Source organism: Excalfactoria chinensis, chromosome 4, assembly GCF_039878825.1.
Source record: "Excalfactoria chinensis isolate bCotChi1 chromosome 4, bCotChi1.hap2, whole genome shotgun sequence".
NCBI classification, from domain to species: Eukaryota; Metazoa; Chordata; class Aves; order Galliformes; family Phasianidae; genus Excalfactoria; species Excalfactoria chinensis.
In genome coordinates, this window is record NC_092828.1 from 37,097,680 (window position 1) to 37,111,602 (window position 13,923).

Genomic DNA, 13,923 nt, shown 5'->3' on the forward strand with positions numbered 1-13,923 from the left:
CATTTAAATAAGCAAATCAAGTAAAATTTGTTTAAGGTAAATTCTGCTTTACAGACAAAAACCTTAATGCTTCATACTCCCACAAGACATAATTTATTCTCAATTTGTGTATGGGGAATAACCTCAAGAGCACCAATTTGAGCAGCAAATAAGAATCCCAATAAGATTAAGGTAATTAATACTTCCTCTGCTTTGCAAATATGAGATGGCAGGATGCAGCAATTAGGTTGTCACAGATGAGGATAGGTTGACCATCTGCGATGGGCAGGGGCATTGTACTGTTGCAAGGAAGTTACTATGCCTGGAGAATGTGGAATTTGATTCAGACACAGGGAAATTTATGACAGTTTGACTTCCTGCTGTTACTGATCTCTGTGGTTTACTCTGTGTTTGTATTTTTGCATCCTAAATTACTACAGGTTGAACAGAACAATAACCCTTCAGGAAACCCAACACACAGAAGCTGACATGTAAGAATATTGTGTTTATTTTACAGTGCACAGTAAATAAGCAATCTATATCATTCTCTCCAACCACCTGAAAGGAAATTGTAGTGAGGTAGGGGTCAGTCTCTTCTACTGAGTGACAGGGATAGGACGAGAGCAAATGGACTCAAGTTGTGCCAGGAGAGTTTCAGGTTGGGTATTAGGAAAAATTTATTCTCTGAAAGTGTGATTGCACTCTGGAATGGGCTGCTTAGGGAGGTGGTAGAGTCACCATCTCTGCAGGTGTTCGAGGAACATGGAGATGTGTCTGGAAGAACATGGTTAGTTGGCACACTGGGGATGGAGTGATGGTTAGGCAAGATGATCTTGGATGTCTTTTCCAGCCTTCATGATTCTATGATTCTATATATTTCTGCTAAATGAACTGAAGGAAAGCTTTAATTTTTAGTCTTTTTTGTTCAAGGTGCATTACATGTGTGACGGGTAGCATTAGACTGGAGTTTATAGAAATCTTGAGCAATTTTTTTGAGATTTACAGACACAAGTAGAACAAAACTCTTCTGATTTTTTTTTTCTATTTCTTCCTTGAAATTGATGCAACACAATGTTTTGAATCTGTGTGTCAATTTTCCATCATGCTTGTGCAAGATTTCAAAGTTATTGCAACTAAATAGTCACAGCATTCCCATTGCTTCAGCAGAAATTCAAGGAGCAAAACCTGTATCAGCACCTGGATCAGCAGAAAGAGCCATTCAGAGAACTGAAAGGCATGAATGTGGGTAAACAGGCTGCAGTCCTTTTCCTGCTGCTGTACTTTATTATATTTGAGTGAGATAAGAAGCTTTGGCTCCTATACTACATTTACTGTTGTTATAGATGGAAATCAAAGAGGTGTCTGCAAGATGGAAAGTTGTAGGAGGTTTTCGGTCAGGGTCTGTCCAGAGTAAAGTACACTGAAAAGCCCAGGACCTGCTTTCAAGTGACTGGTTTGTGCCTGTTTTGCATACTCAGGGTGTTGACTTATGGCTGTGGGGTCTTGCAGAAACAAACATTCCCCATGTTGGCTAGAGTTGGAGGAGGAGAGGAGAAAGGGGGTGGTGTTTGTCACTTCCTGCAGTCTTATAGGCATCTCCACCTAGGGGTTCTTTTTTATTCCATAGGCTAAGATGTGAACAAATTCCTTGACTTCCTTTCCTTTCTTTCTGCAGCATATTTCAGCTTTTGAGGCTTTTGGTCTTCTGAACTGGATATTTGTCCTTGTACTTGCAGTTGTTGCTGGAGGGTGTCTTGCCATGGCTGAGCATGAGAGTGCAGCATGCATTATGTAGAGCTTTCTGAACATGATGCCTGGGGTGCGGGTGACCTTCTAGCCTTGCACTCATTAAGTCTGTGGCAGACTTGCACAGTTATTAATTGATAGCATGTGATATTAATCAAACCATGTATTTGAAGAGGTGAGTGATGCACACTTGTATTTTTTTACATATGTAATGTGGAACTAGAAAGAGGCATTTGGCTGCAGAGAAATTTGTCTTAGATGTTTAATGACACATTTTGAATGTTTTTTTTTCCCTTCTCGGTAAAGAAGTGATAAGACATGTTGAAGCTTTCCTATACCCTGTGGCACTGAGAGACTTTGTGGTCATGATTGTCTTATGAGGTTTTACCTGGGGAAATCTGGACTTCTGAAGTAATTTCAAAATTAGATTAATTTCTAAAACACTACTTAAGTGAAATTTTTGTAAATGGGCAAATTACACAGGGCCGCTAATGAGACCTTACCAACAGTGAATTATGAGACCGTATACGTTATCTAAGTTCTGTGGATTAGCAGTAATTACAGCGTAAAAACTTAAAACAAACAAATAAATAAATAAATAAATAGGTATCTTTCTAAACATTTCACTCCTTGTTTGAAAATTTTTTACTTCTCCAAAATCTAAAGCACACATTCAGTGTGAAATACACTGTCATTCTTTGCTTGAAAACTGATTTTTCAGGATAAACCTACTTCTATAAAAGATACCATTTTTACATCTTTTTTTTTTTTTTTTTCAATCCTTCAGAATCCAGCTTTGTAGTTTATCTGTCTCATGTACCCTATCTATCTGTATTCTTGGATTATACTATTTTACATTGTACAAGCTGTCGGCAATGCAGAGCTCCTAACCCAAGCCCCAGAAATTTTCCTATCTTTTTCATATGATTTTTACATTGGCAAATCTCCCATTTAAAGAGTTATTTCTGGTGGTGAAATGTCACTAGTAGCTGAGATGTTGAAGCTGTACATGACATACATATTATTAACAAATAAATCGCAGAGCTGTGCGGCTGCTTTAGCTTGAAACTGTACCTAACGTAATGCAATAATTTCACCAGAGGAATGTGTTTTTCCATGGCAGTTCCGGTGCAGAACCTATTTGGCAGGTGACAAAATGAGATTACATGAGATGACTGATGAACATGGGATGCAGCCACTGAAAGCTTGGGGAAAGATGCAGTAAGCAAGCCTGGGTGCCTCACTTGTTCTGCAGATAACCAAGCTTCTGTCATTAAAATAGTTGTCTTTGGGATTGCCCCAGTGATGAAGTTAGCATGGTTTGGCAGTATTAAAAGTGAAGGGGAAAAAAATATTGTGGCAGGTGACTAGAAACAGTAAAAACTGTAGGCTTCATATCACCAGAGATGTCTGCACTGATCACATCCAGAACAGACCTGTATGTTTTCAAGCATGTACAGGGAAATCCTTTGTGGACAATGGCATGGCAAGTACATGCAGGAACAGGCTTCCTTCAAGCACACACTTTTCTCTTTAGCCAGGTCTTCAGTGTTTGGTGGCCATTTAATAGTTTAGATCCCAAACTAACCATTTCGTCTCCCCCACATACAAATAATGTAAAGTGTCTGTGTCCTCTCTTTTTTATTTCTCTTGGAATATTGCATGTCATACCCAGCAACCAGGGAAAATCAAGCTCTACAGCTTTTTGAATTAGCATAACTAGAGCTGTGAGAACTCAACAATCCTGTCCATGAAAAAACTATGATAGGATAGATGAGTGCACAGTGAGGTAGATTGAGAACTGTCCAACTGGCGGAACTCAGAAGGTTGTGGTCAGAGGCACAGAGTCTGTTTAGAAGTAGTGAGCGGTGTTCCCCAGGGATCAGCACTGCCTCTGGTCTTCTTTAACATCTTCATTAATGACCTGGATGACAGGATAAAATGCACCCTCAGCAAGTCTGGTGATGTTAAAAAGATGGGAAGAGTTTCTAACACACCAGAAGGCAGTGCTACCACTCAGAGTCTGGAGAGTTGGACCGAAGAGTTGGACAGTCTGGAGAGTTGGGCAGAAGGGCAAAGTGTAGAGTCCTACACATGGGGAGGAATAACTGCAGCATCAATGCAGGTTAGGGGCTGACCTTCTGGAAAGGAGCTCTGCAGAGAAAGACCTGATTGTCCTGGTGGGCAACAAGTTGGCCATGAGCCAGCAGTGTGCCCTTGTGGTCAAGAGGGCCAATGGTATCCTGAGAGATAAAATAGAATGTCCAGTAGGTCAAGGGAGGTTCTCCTTCCCTTCTGCTCTGCCATGATGAGGTCACATCTAGAGTACTGTGTCTAGTTCTAGGCTCTCCAGTTCAAGAAAGACAGGGAACTACTAGAGAGCCCAGTGGGGGGCCACAAAGATGTTGAGGAGCCTGGAGTATTTCTGAAGAAAGGCTTAGAGACCTGGGACTATTCAGTCTGGAGCAGAGAGGACTGAGGGAGATCTTATCAGTGCTTATAAATGCTGAAGGGTGGGAGTCAAATGGATGGAGCAAGTCCCAGGCTATTTTCAGCAGTGTCAGGTGACAGATGAAGGAGTGATGGGCACAAACTAGAACATAGAAAGTTCCAATCTGAAGATAAGAAAAACTTTTCTGTGAGGTTGACAGAGCACTGAAACACTGCCCAGAGAGGTTTTGAAGTCTCCATCTCTGGAGATATTCAAGACCCATCTGGACACTTTCCTGTGCGACCCGCTATAGGAACCTGCTTTAGAAGGGGATTGGATTGGATTTCATCCAGAGGATCCTTCCAACCCTATGATTCTGTTATTTTATGTGATGCTGTGAAATAATGCACAGTCTTACATAAACTATCCTCATTACTTGGAAAAACACGCACGTTTTGCAGGTGAAAAAAATATTTGTTTAGATATGCATAGGCAAGGAGAGTAGATGGTAGTGGCTGCTCTTAAAGTAACTTTTGTTTGCAGTCACAGGAGAGCTTTGAGGTAAAAACAGAATTTTATTATTACTTTTTTTAATATAAAGTGCAAGGGTGTTTTTTCCTCCCTCAGAACCGAGACTTGCCAATACATAAACATTTCAGAGAGGATTTTACACCACCTCATCTTTATGTCAAGCAGCATTTAATGGTTGAATGATCCCCTGCCCTGGGACTTGGCAGCTATCCTCCAGGGGCTGACTTTGGGGATTACAATGACAGTCTATCAGTGGATCTTTTCCAATATAAACTGGGCTAGGGCCATTTAAAATCAGTTGCTATCAACAAGTTAAATTATCTTTATTTATGTTAGAAGCTTTCCTATAAGTATTTTATAACAGTGTGGAATTTTAATATCCGGAGGGGTTGTTCCTGTTGTCACTGTTATTTGGCAATGTTCTAATTCTTGTGATTAGGCACAATTTACCCGATTTCTTTCAAAATTTTGTGATTTGTAACATTCAAGTCTAATCAACATCTAACTTGCAGTGCTCACACAACTTTTCCTGATTCCCCTCTTTATAGGTGGAAATAACGCTTCAAGATATCAACGACAACCCACCAGTATTCCCCACAGATATGCTTGATCTGACTGTGGAAGAGAATATAGGAGATGGATCTAAGATAATGCAGCTGACAGCCATGGATGCTGATGAGGTAGGAACATCGTTTCCTATACAAAAAATGCTTTTTTGGAGACACACATTTTACTTGGAAAAAGAAATCTTCATTCCCTGAGTGAAGGTTTGAGGAGCCATTGTGCCCTCCAGTTGTTTGTGCTGCATCTGCACTCTTCACTAGGCTGTGTTCAGTGCCTTCCATGCAGTCCCACATAGGCACACACACGCATGACAAAGTCCCTGTTAACTGAAGGCTGCTCGCTGGACTGTGTGAGAGTTAATTTCTCATAACATGTCCTAATGAGCAGTTGCACTGATGACAAAAAAGCACCCCCTGTTTTGGTTCTAGACAGTGTTGTTTTCAGCAGTTTCATCGCATACCACACTCACTGACTTGGCAACAGTACTGGGCTGCCCAGCTTGCTGCAGGGATGTACTGACGTCCAGTTTAGGACCACAGCTTTAGATCTCAGTTAATCCTAGTTTTGAGATTTGCAGTAAAACTCATATGAGATAAGCCTTGTAGAATGAGAGAACTCTTAATGCTTGCTCTCACTTTCACTAGATAACGTTATACTGTTATCCTGAAGGGAAGTCTTATTTCACCAGAGAACAAAAACAATGCTAAAACATCTGCTTTGTACACTAACCCTATCACAGAGCTTTTTTGCTTGCACAGATGTATTTCTGCGAGTATGCTACAACTTAGGAGCTGTTAAGGAACTAGCAAAATTCTTCTGAGCAACTGATGTTAAACAGTTAATGAGGGTTATTGGAGTCTCTTGTATGTGTCAGGCAAATACATCCAAATATAATTTAATGTATTCATTCCTTTTGGAAAGTAAATTATGAGAGAGTTAATCATATTGTTTCATTCACTTAAACTTATTTGCTTTCCACTAGGGAAAAGACTAAAAAGTCAGTATGAGCATGAAAAAAAGATTGTGTTGTCATTAAAATATAGGGTTACACTTAACAACAACAAGCAATTCTTTCATTCAAATAATAAGGTAATTCAGTCCTCTCAGGAGAATTTTATTTGCAATCATTTTTGTGTTACTTTGGCTAGTACTTCTGTGATTGCTAATTGATGTATTTAATTTTGCTACTATATAGGGATGCCAAGAAGACCAGTGGTATCCTGGGGTGCATTAAAAAGAGTGTGGCCGACAGGTAGAGGATGGTGATCCTTCCCCTCTCCTCTGTGCTGGTGAGGCCACATCTGGATTACTATGTCCAGTTCTGGGCTCCCCAGTTTAAGACAGGGAACTGCTAGAGATAGTGGGAATGGGCACAAGCTGGGACACAGGAAATTCAGTCTGTAGATGGGATAATCTTCTTTACTGTAAGAGTAACTAAACACTGGAGCAGGCTGCCCAGGAAGGCTGCAGAGTCACCTTCTCTGGAGATACTCACCTGGATGCTTTCCAGTATAAGCTACACCAAGGAACCTGCTTTAGCAAGGGGTTGGACTAGATGACCTCAAGAGGTCTCTTCTAACATGTACAATTCTATGTAACATGTACAATTCTATGATTCTGTGACTCATATAAATGATTAAGAACATTTTTTTTTTGATGAACAGACAAAAGTTGACTTTGGAAAAATGGATATCTGTTACAGAAATTGTAACTGTGCACCTTATAATTTGTATCTTAAGATTAGAAAGAAATAAACGTTAAATGGCTGCTTTCTGCTGAGATATGGCAAAATGCTATCTAAGATTTTAGCAGCATATTATGCTCTCTCCTCTTATGTGTCAACTCTGCTGTGTTATGTGTTTCCGTCTACTTTCTTCACGTGTGACCCACATATGTAGCTCAGTAAAATGAGGGAGCCTGAGCATACTGCCTTTGCTATGTGCATAGCTGCTTTCAGAGCCAAACGTTGAGCTTCGAGAGGATAACAGAACCTTTAAAACTTATGATTGAAGTGTGTACAAGAATCCCTCATTGATAGTACTAGGGCATCACGTTTCAGCCCCTTGCATGTTAACATAAGCGCTTTTTAAAGATCTGAGAAAGGATGTAAAGGGTGTAAGTGCTAAATGGCACCTAAGACTTTAACAATTGCAACAGCTTCTAGCATTTTGCAAGTTTTTTTCAGACTGCTGTTGATGGGAAATTTCTGTAGAGCTTTTTTAATGTGTTTTACCTTATAATTTCTTGTTAATATCGTATATTTCGCTTTGTTTCTCACCTAATTTTCACCTAATGTAAAGTTACTAATTTGATTAGGCCATCATCACAAGTAGTTCTGTTTTCATTGTGCTCTGATGGTATAAGACTACCCAGCCAAATAAATGGCAGAGAATGTGGTCACCTCTGAAATCTTAAATTCCCATTGTCTGTTTTTATTAAACCACACAATTACAGGAAAATGTATTACATACCTCAAGTACACCTGAGCACACAAGGTCTGTGTACGCTGAAGCACTGCGTGCAGCTGTTCCAGACCAGATACCTGGAGAAGGGGGTTTTCTTTCAAAATGTCATTTTATCTGATTCTTTGAAGCAGCACTCCAGGGGATAGGTTTGGCACTGACACAAGGCCAGGTAGTGAATGCTTTTCTCTCGTGTCACAGGTACAAATAGGTGCTCATATCTATTAATTTGCTTTTCTAGCTGTCTGATAATAGCTATAATTTCTTTCTCCCTGATCTCTTTGATCATGCTGACCTGTGATCCCCACTCAAAAGACACGGGGGGAAATGGCCAACTGCTCACCAAAACACATGCACAGTGCCCACACTTGTGTCTTGGAAAATAAGTGACTCCGGAATCTGAGGTCTCGTTTTGCTTTGCTATAAAGATCAATGCTAGGAAGAAAAAGGTATAGCTAAGTATTTAGTGTATTTTGGTATTTTAGTATAAGTTAAAAGGTTAATAGCTAAGGGAAATGTGCTAGGCTGGTTGCATCCCTTGGCATAACAGCGCGACATCATCTTCACGCTGAGTAAGCCACCCTTAGGAGGTGACTGAAGGTGGAGCCCAGATAGTGGCCATTTTTGGGAAGCTCTGGAACTGAGATCCATAAGGCTGAATGATTTTCTCATTGCCGATCAGTGATAGAGGCAGGATAAGGTGGCTTTTCACAACATTTATGATGGGGTCGGGTTAGGGTTGGCGAGATGCATTGTACCAATTTTGGGATAGAAAGATTTTTATTTATTTATTTATTTATTTATTGTTGACTTTTAATTTCAACATTTACGGATTAAAGAAAAAAAAAAACAAACAAAACAACAAAAAGCAACACATTTTTTCTATGTAAAATTACTTTTTGTCATTTTGTTTTTAGGCAATATGTTCAAAATGCTTATGAATCCTTTGTTTTTTTTCCAAGGTGAAATGAAAAATTCTGTTTGACCCCCAAAGGAAAATTTTTTGCTTCCAGGGACTGACAGCAGAACCCAAGAGATCAAAACTGTGCTATTAGTGACACATGACTTGTCACTGCAGGGCTGGCTACTCATAGAGATGAATGCATTCTGACAAATGAAGGGCCCTTTGGGGGGCTGCTGGATAGCACCCATGCAAACGCTGCTCCCAGGAGTTTCCTCTGACCTGGAGGTGGTGGAGCTGGTGCTTGCTGCTCTGATCTCCATCCTTGTATCCATCCTATCCTCCTCCTCTTCAGTTGACAGGGAGGGCAGAGCTGTGTCTGCAGGCAGGATGTCCATTTAATTTAACCTTCCAACATAAAATACTAATAAACACTGATCACTACTAGATGGAAAGGTGTTGCACTGCTTGGTAATACTGGCTTGAAGTTAAAACAGGCATCAGAGCTTTGTGGTCTTGACTGAATGCATTCCTTTTATGAACAGAGGAGCAAAAAAGTATCAGAGCAGTCTTGTCACTTCATGTCTCATAAATAAAAACTATGTGCGTATGCATCTGTATTGGGGAACTGAGAAAGAGGCTGAGCAGGAAGGCTGTTTATTAAAGGAGGCTGTTCTGAAAGTATTTGCCAAGTGCAGTTACTGGAATGGTTCTTGTCTTACTTAAAATTACGATGTGGTTTTCCTGGCAAATAACTTGATTTGACCACTTCTGTTTTTACTTAGGGAGCCAATGCCCTTGTCACATACACTATTATCAGCGGTGCAGATGATAGCTTCCATGTTGATCCGGAGTCAGGAGACCTGATAGCCACCAAACGCCTGGACCGGGAGCGCCGCTCCAAATACTCCCTGCTAGTTCGTGCTGATGATGGCCTGCAGTCCTCCGACATGAGGATAAACATCACTGTCAGTGATGTTAACGACCACATCCCCAAGTTCTCCAAACCAGTGTATTCCTTTGACATTCCAGAAGATGCCACTCCAGGTAAATAGGAAATGGCCCTGAAGTTTTCTTTTTGTCTGTCTAGAGAAACTTGAGAGGAAGAGGGCAGGAGGCCTACCTGACATGTCCAGGGAGCAGCTCTCAAACATGACGGAGATAGAGGGAATCATGTCATGCTGAAACTGTGCATGCTAACTTGTGCACTAGTGGAGTTATGTTTCTTTTAGGAAAGTACAGAAATGTTTGCTACTCCAAGAAACAACAGCCTAATAACATAGGTGCAGAATAGGAATTGTGCATATTCCAGTGGAAAATTTGGAGTGCTACTACTTAAAAAAATAAAAGAAAAGAAAATAAACAAGAAAAGAAATAAGTGGAAAAACTTACAGGATGGAAACACTATACTCTTGTGGAAAAGATGCGGTGATGCTAGTCATCTTCAGTGAATATGACTCATAGTACTTAATATATTGAGGGTAGGATCACAAGACTGGTGACCATTGAACTGCCAATAATTTATACACTGGTTCTGACATATGCTCAGTTCCTAATCTTAACATCATATTTTCTTAATCTCGTCTTCAACTCCTGGCTCTGACAGTGTTTTCTTTAAGAAATGTAACCTTTAGATAGCTAATTCTGATTCCTAGAATTAATCGCTGATCTCTCGAGTTGCTCTTTTCCTTTGTTTCTTTTGTGAGACTGTTTTAGTGTTTATGTGCTAGTTTTTAAGCTAGAAACTGTATAGACCAAACTTTTCAAAAATCTAAGTTGTCTGAAAATTCAGTGGTGTTTTTTGCTAAATACAGTATAAACAGACATAGAGTCCTTTTGACCAATTAACATGCAATTAGAAATGTTAAAATATTAGGTAATCAATTGTATGGCAATTGTACAGGGATATTCAACTGGGTAAGAGCTGTAGCAGCATTTTTCATCCTGATAAGCAGTTTTTGTCATCACATTGCTTGTAAACAATTAACTGTGCTAGAACAAATATAATTCATTTGGTTCCATAAAAAAGAATCTAAATGATTAACTTTCTTGGAAATGAGCTGATCTTAATTATAATTATGTTCAATATACTCAATAGTGGGACTGAACTTCCAACCTTCAGTAAGATAGGTCAGTCATGTGAATGCAGCTATGCAGAAATGAAAACAATGGCACAAATTCACAAGGAGCTGAATTTCAAAAAACAACGAAGAACTGACCCCTATAAGGTTTCTGGTTTTCTAACCGCAGTGCTCATGCACTTTCTTCAAAAAGTAAATCTAAGATCTTGGTATGTCCTGACATTTCAGTTTCTGCATTTAAAGAAATTATAATAGAAGTTTTCAGAACCTGTATTTGTCTGTGGGGAGAAAAGGGTCCTTGAGTAACAGAAAGAAAATGCATAAAAATTGTTTTTACCATGGTTGATATCTCATCTGGACATATTCCCATTTAAAGATAAAAACAAATATTGCTGACCATTTCTTGTTAGTACTTTTTAATAGCCCTTGAAAATCAATGTCATACTGGTTGTTGTTGCTGTCAGCTTTGAAATACCTTTCAAAGAAGTTAAGCATACAGTGCTGAGGCTTGAATATTTTTACAAAGGATTCCTTTTTCTCTGCAGAGGTGTTTGACAATGATCTCACTCTTAATGTGTTGGTGATGTGCCTAGTGACTTACTTTACTCTCTTCTCATGCTGTGCAGGCTCATTAGTGGCAGCCATTCTAGCCACTGATGATGACTCCGGTGTAAATGGAGAAATCACATACACCGTGAGTGAAGATGATGAAGAGGGCATGTTCTTCCTGAACCCTGTTACAGGAGTCTTCAACTTGACCCGTGCACTAGACTATGAAGCACAGCAATATTACATTCTGACCATCCGTGCAGAAGATGGAGGAGGCCAATTTGCTACCATCAGAGTGTACTTCAATATACTAGACATAAACGACAACCCGCCAGTGTTCAGCATGACCTCGTATAGTACGTCTTTGATGGAGAACTTGGCTCCAGGATCTACTATTCTCAACTTCAGTGTCACTGATGCAGATGACGGTAGGCCCTTTACTAATATTCTGACAATAAATGCATATTTCATACAAGCAATATATTTAAAGGCCTAGGAGAAAGGACTTATTAGGGCCATTGTTAGGACATCATTATTTGATTACATTTACTGTGTTCTACATATGTACAGATTTTTCTTATATTTCACATTAGGCTTAAGAGGATGGCAATGAATTGCAAAGCTGTGTTTTTTCTAGAGCATGTTACACTGTCAAGCACCAGGAGAAAAACTGTCCAGCTTGCATGTTTAAGTTAAACCTAAGTATTCTTTCAGATTTATTTTTTCATTTTACAGTATATCCTAAGTAAGTTTCTGCACTAAGAGGTTTCATCTGCAATTATCACAGCACATATTCTGAAATGTACTGTAACATTTAAGTATATTATCAAGAGAACTGTGACCTACAAGGTACTGGTAGTGGAGAATTGAAAAAAAAGGCAAAAAGTGAAGGAAATTCTCTCTTTAAAAAAAGCTTTAATCTTGAGATTATTTACGACATCTAGAAGGTATTAATGTGCCAGAGTGCAAACGATACAATCTTTATAGCTTACTTGAGCATTTTTCCATATAATTTTTGTCCAAACAAGAATAATTGCAGAATATGGTCATAAAATACATAAAAATTATTCCACAGCATGTTAAGTGTCCACAGACATTACTCAGGATGCCTTAATACAGAATTATTCATAGTTCTCATGCTGAGTTCCCAGGTGAAGGATATTTTGTGACATGTTAGGTAAATTTGATTTCTCTTATCTCAAGAGACTCAGGAGAGAGTGTAGAAATAATGTCTTACACTGAAGTGTGCACTTCAAGCATAGAGTACCCACGTGCTTCAAGGAATCCCAGTTTGTTCACGTATAACAACTGAGCTCATCAAATTGGTTCAGTGAAATATTTTTTTCCTCTGGAAATACTAGGTTGTCCAAATCACAGACATTTTTGAGGGAACATCCAAGTGCTGATGGATAGTACTTTCTATGGTGAAGGTTGTGCAACAGTTTTTGAGATCAAATTGAGAAAGTGATAGAGAAAAAAGGTTTTGTAAGATAAGTCACCAAGTCAGAAATTACAATTTAATGATATTGGCTGTTGTTGTATGGATATTTCTTTCTCTACTCTTGCTAAAGATTTTATTTTATATGTAAACTGAATGTAAATTGGAGGAGGAACTTATACCTGCATCTACATATCCAGGGAAGTGATTTCTTCTTTAGGCTTGCAGAGAAATGTGTTTGTGTCTTATCTGCCTCCTCTCGTAGTTCATCTTTTCTGTCCAGATATTCTTGTCTACGTCACAATATACAGTGGGAAGGAACTAAAGAATGAAAAAAAAAAAAGAATAAAAAATGTGAACTCGAAAAACTGAAACAAGAAGGAAAAAAAAATACCCAAAAACAACAATTTAAAAAAGTTAGCAGTATGATGCTTGGTTTCAAACATTCATGATAGTTAGTTCCACTTAGCCAATATGTATCTGCTTTCCTTTTCCTCATTCATTAATTTCCATCTGTGTACAGTGAATGTGAACTGTCACAACACTTACATACAATTTTATATTTATCATGCTGTCAATTAGTGAGGAAGCAAATGATCTTTAGAAGAGAAATTTAATGAAAAGTCAGCCACATATCTTGCCTCTTCTATTTTCTGGCACACTGACTTTTTTTAATGGATTGGATTTAAAATTAGTAGGACAGAAATTTCATTCCAAGGTCATGCCAGGCTCAGTACCCAGTAGGACTGCAACTTCAGCAAATTTTATCATCTGTTGGTATTTTTGCTTCAAGCCCAAACCTTTTTATCCTGTCCTTTCTTGTATTTGGGTTGAATACAGAAATAACCATTTCTTTACTGCTCAGTGTGTGATTTGCAGACAATTCACAAATATAATTCAATTGATTGTGCAACATGATTTCAAAGATCAGAAGAGCTCTTAAAAGACATTGTTTTCTAGTGATGTATACCTGTTGTTTTAGGATAAACACTGTTATAAGACAAAACTGACTCTGATAGTGAAACAGCTCCACCATCATTTTTTTTGTTTTACACACCTTGGAGATACAACAAGTGTTTGTGTCAGCTTGAACCATACAGTAAATATCAGTTAAAACTGCAGGGGAAATAATGAAAAGGTAGAGGGAGGTGAAAAGAACAAGTAGTAATAGGAACAAACACCACCATAGCAAAGATAAAAAGAGTATTAAAATTTAGTAAGAAATGTTATTTGTCTAAATG

General features: G+C 38.8%; 1 protein-coding gene across 1 annotated transcript in view; it reads left to right on the forward strand.

Moving 5' to 3' along the window:
- FAT4 (FAT atypical cadherin 4) overlaps positions 1–13,923 on the forward strand; it is a 129,747-nt gene that overhangs the window by 62,065 nt on the left and 53,759 nt on the right. The window contains 3 exon segments of the mRNA XM_072336588.1: positions 5,236–5,367; positions 9,400–9,661; positions 11,322–11,672. Coding sequence (XP_072192689.1) covers positions 5,236–5,367; positions 9,400–9,661; positions 11,322–11,672 — 745 coding nt within the window.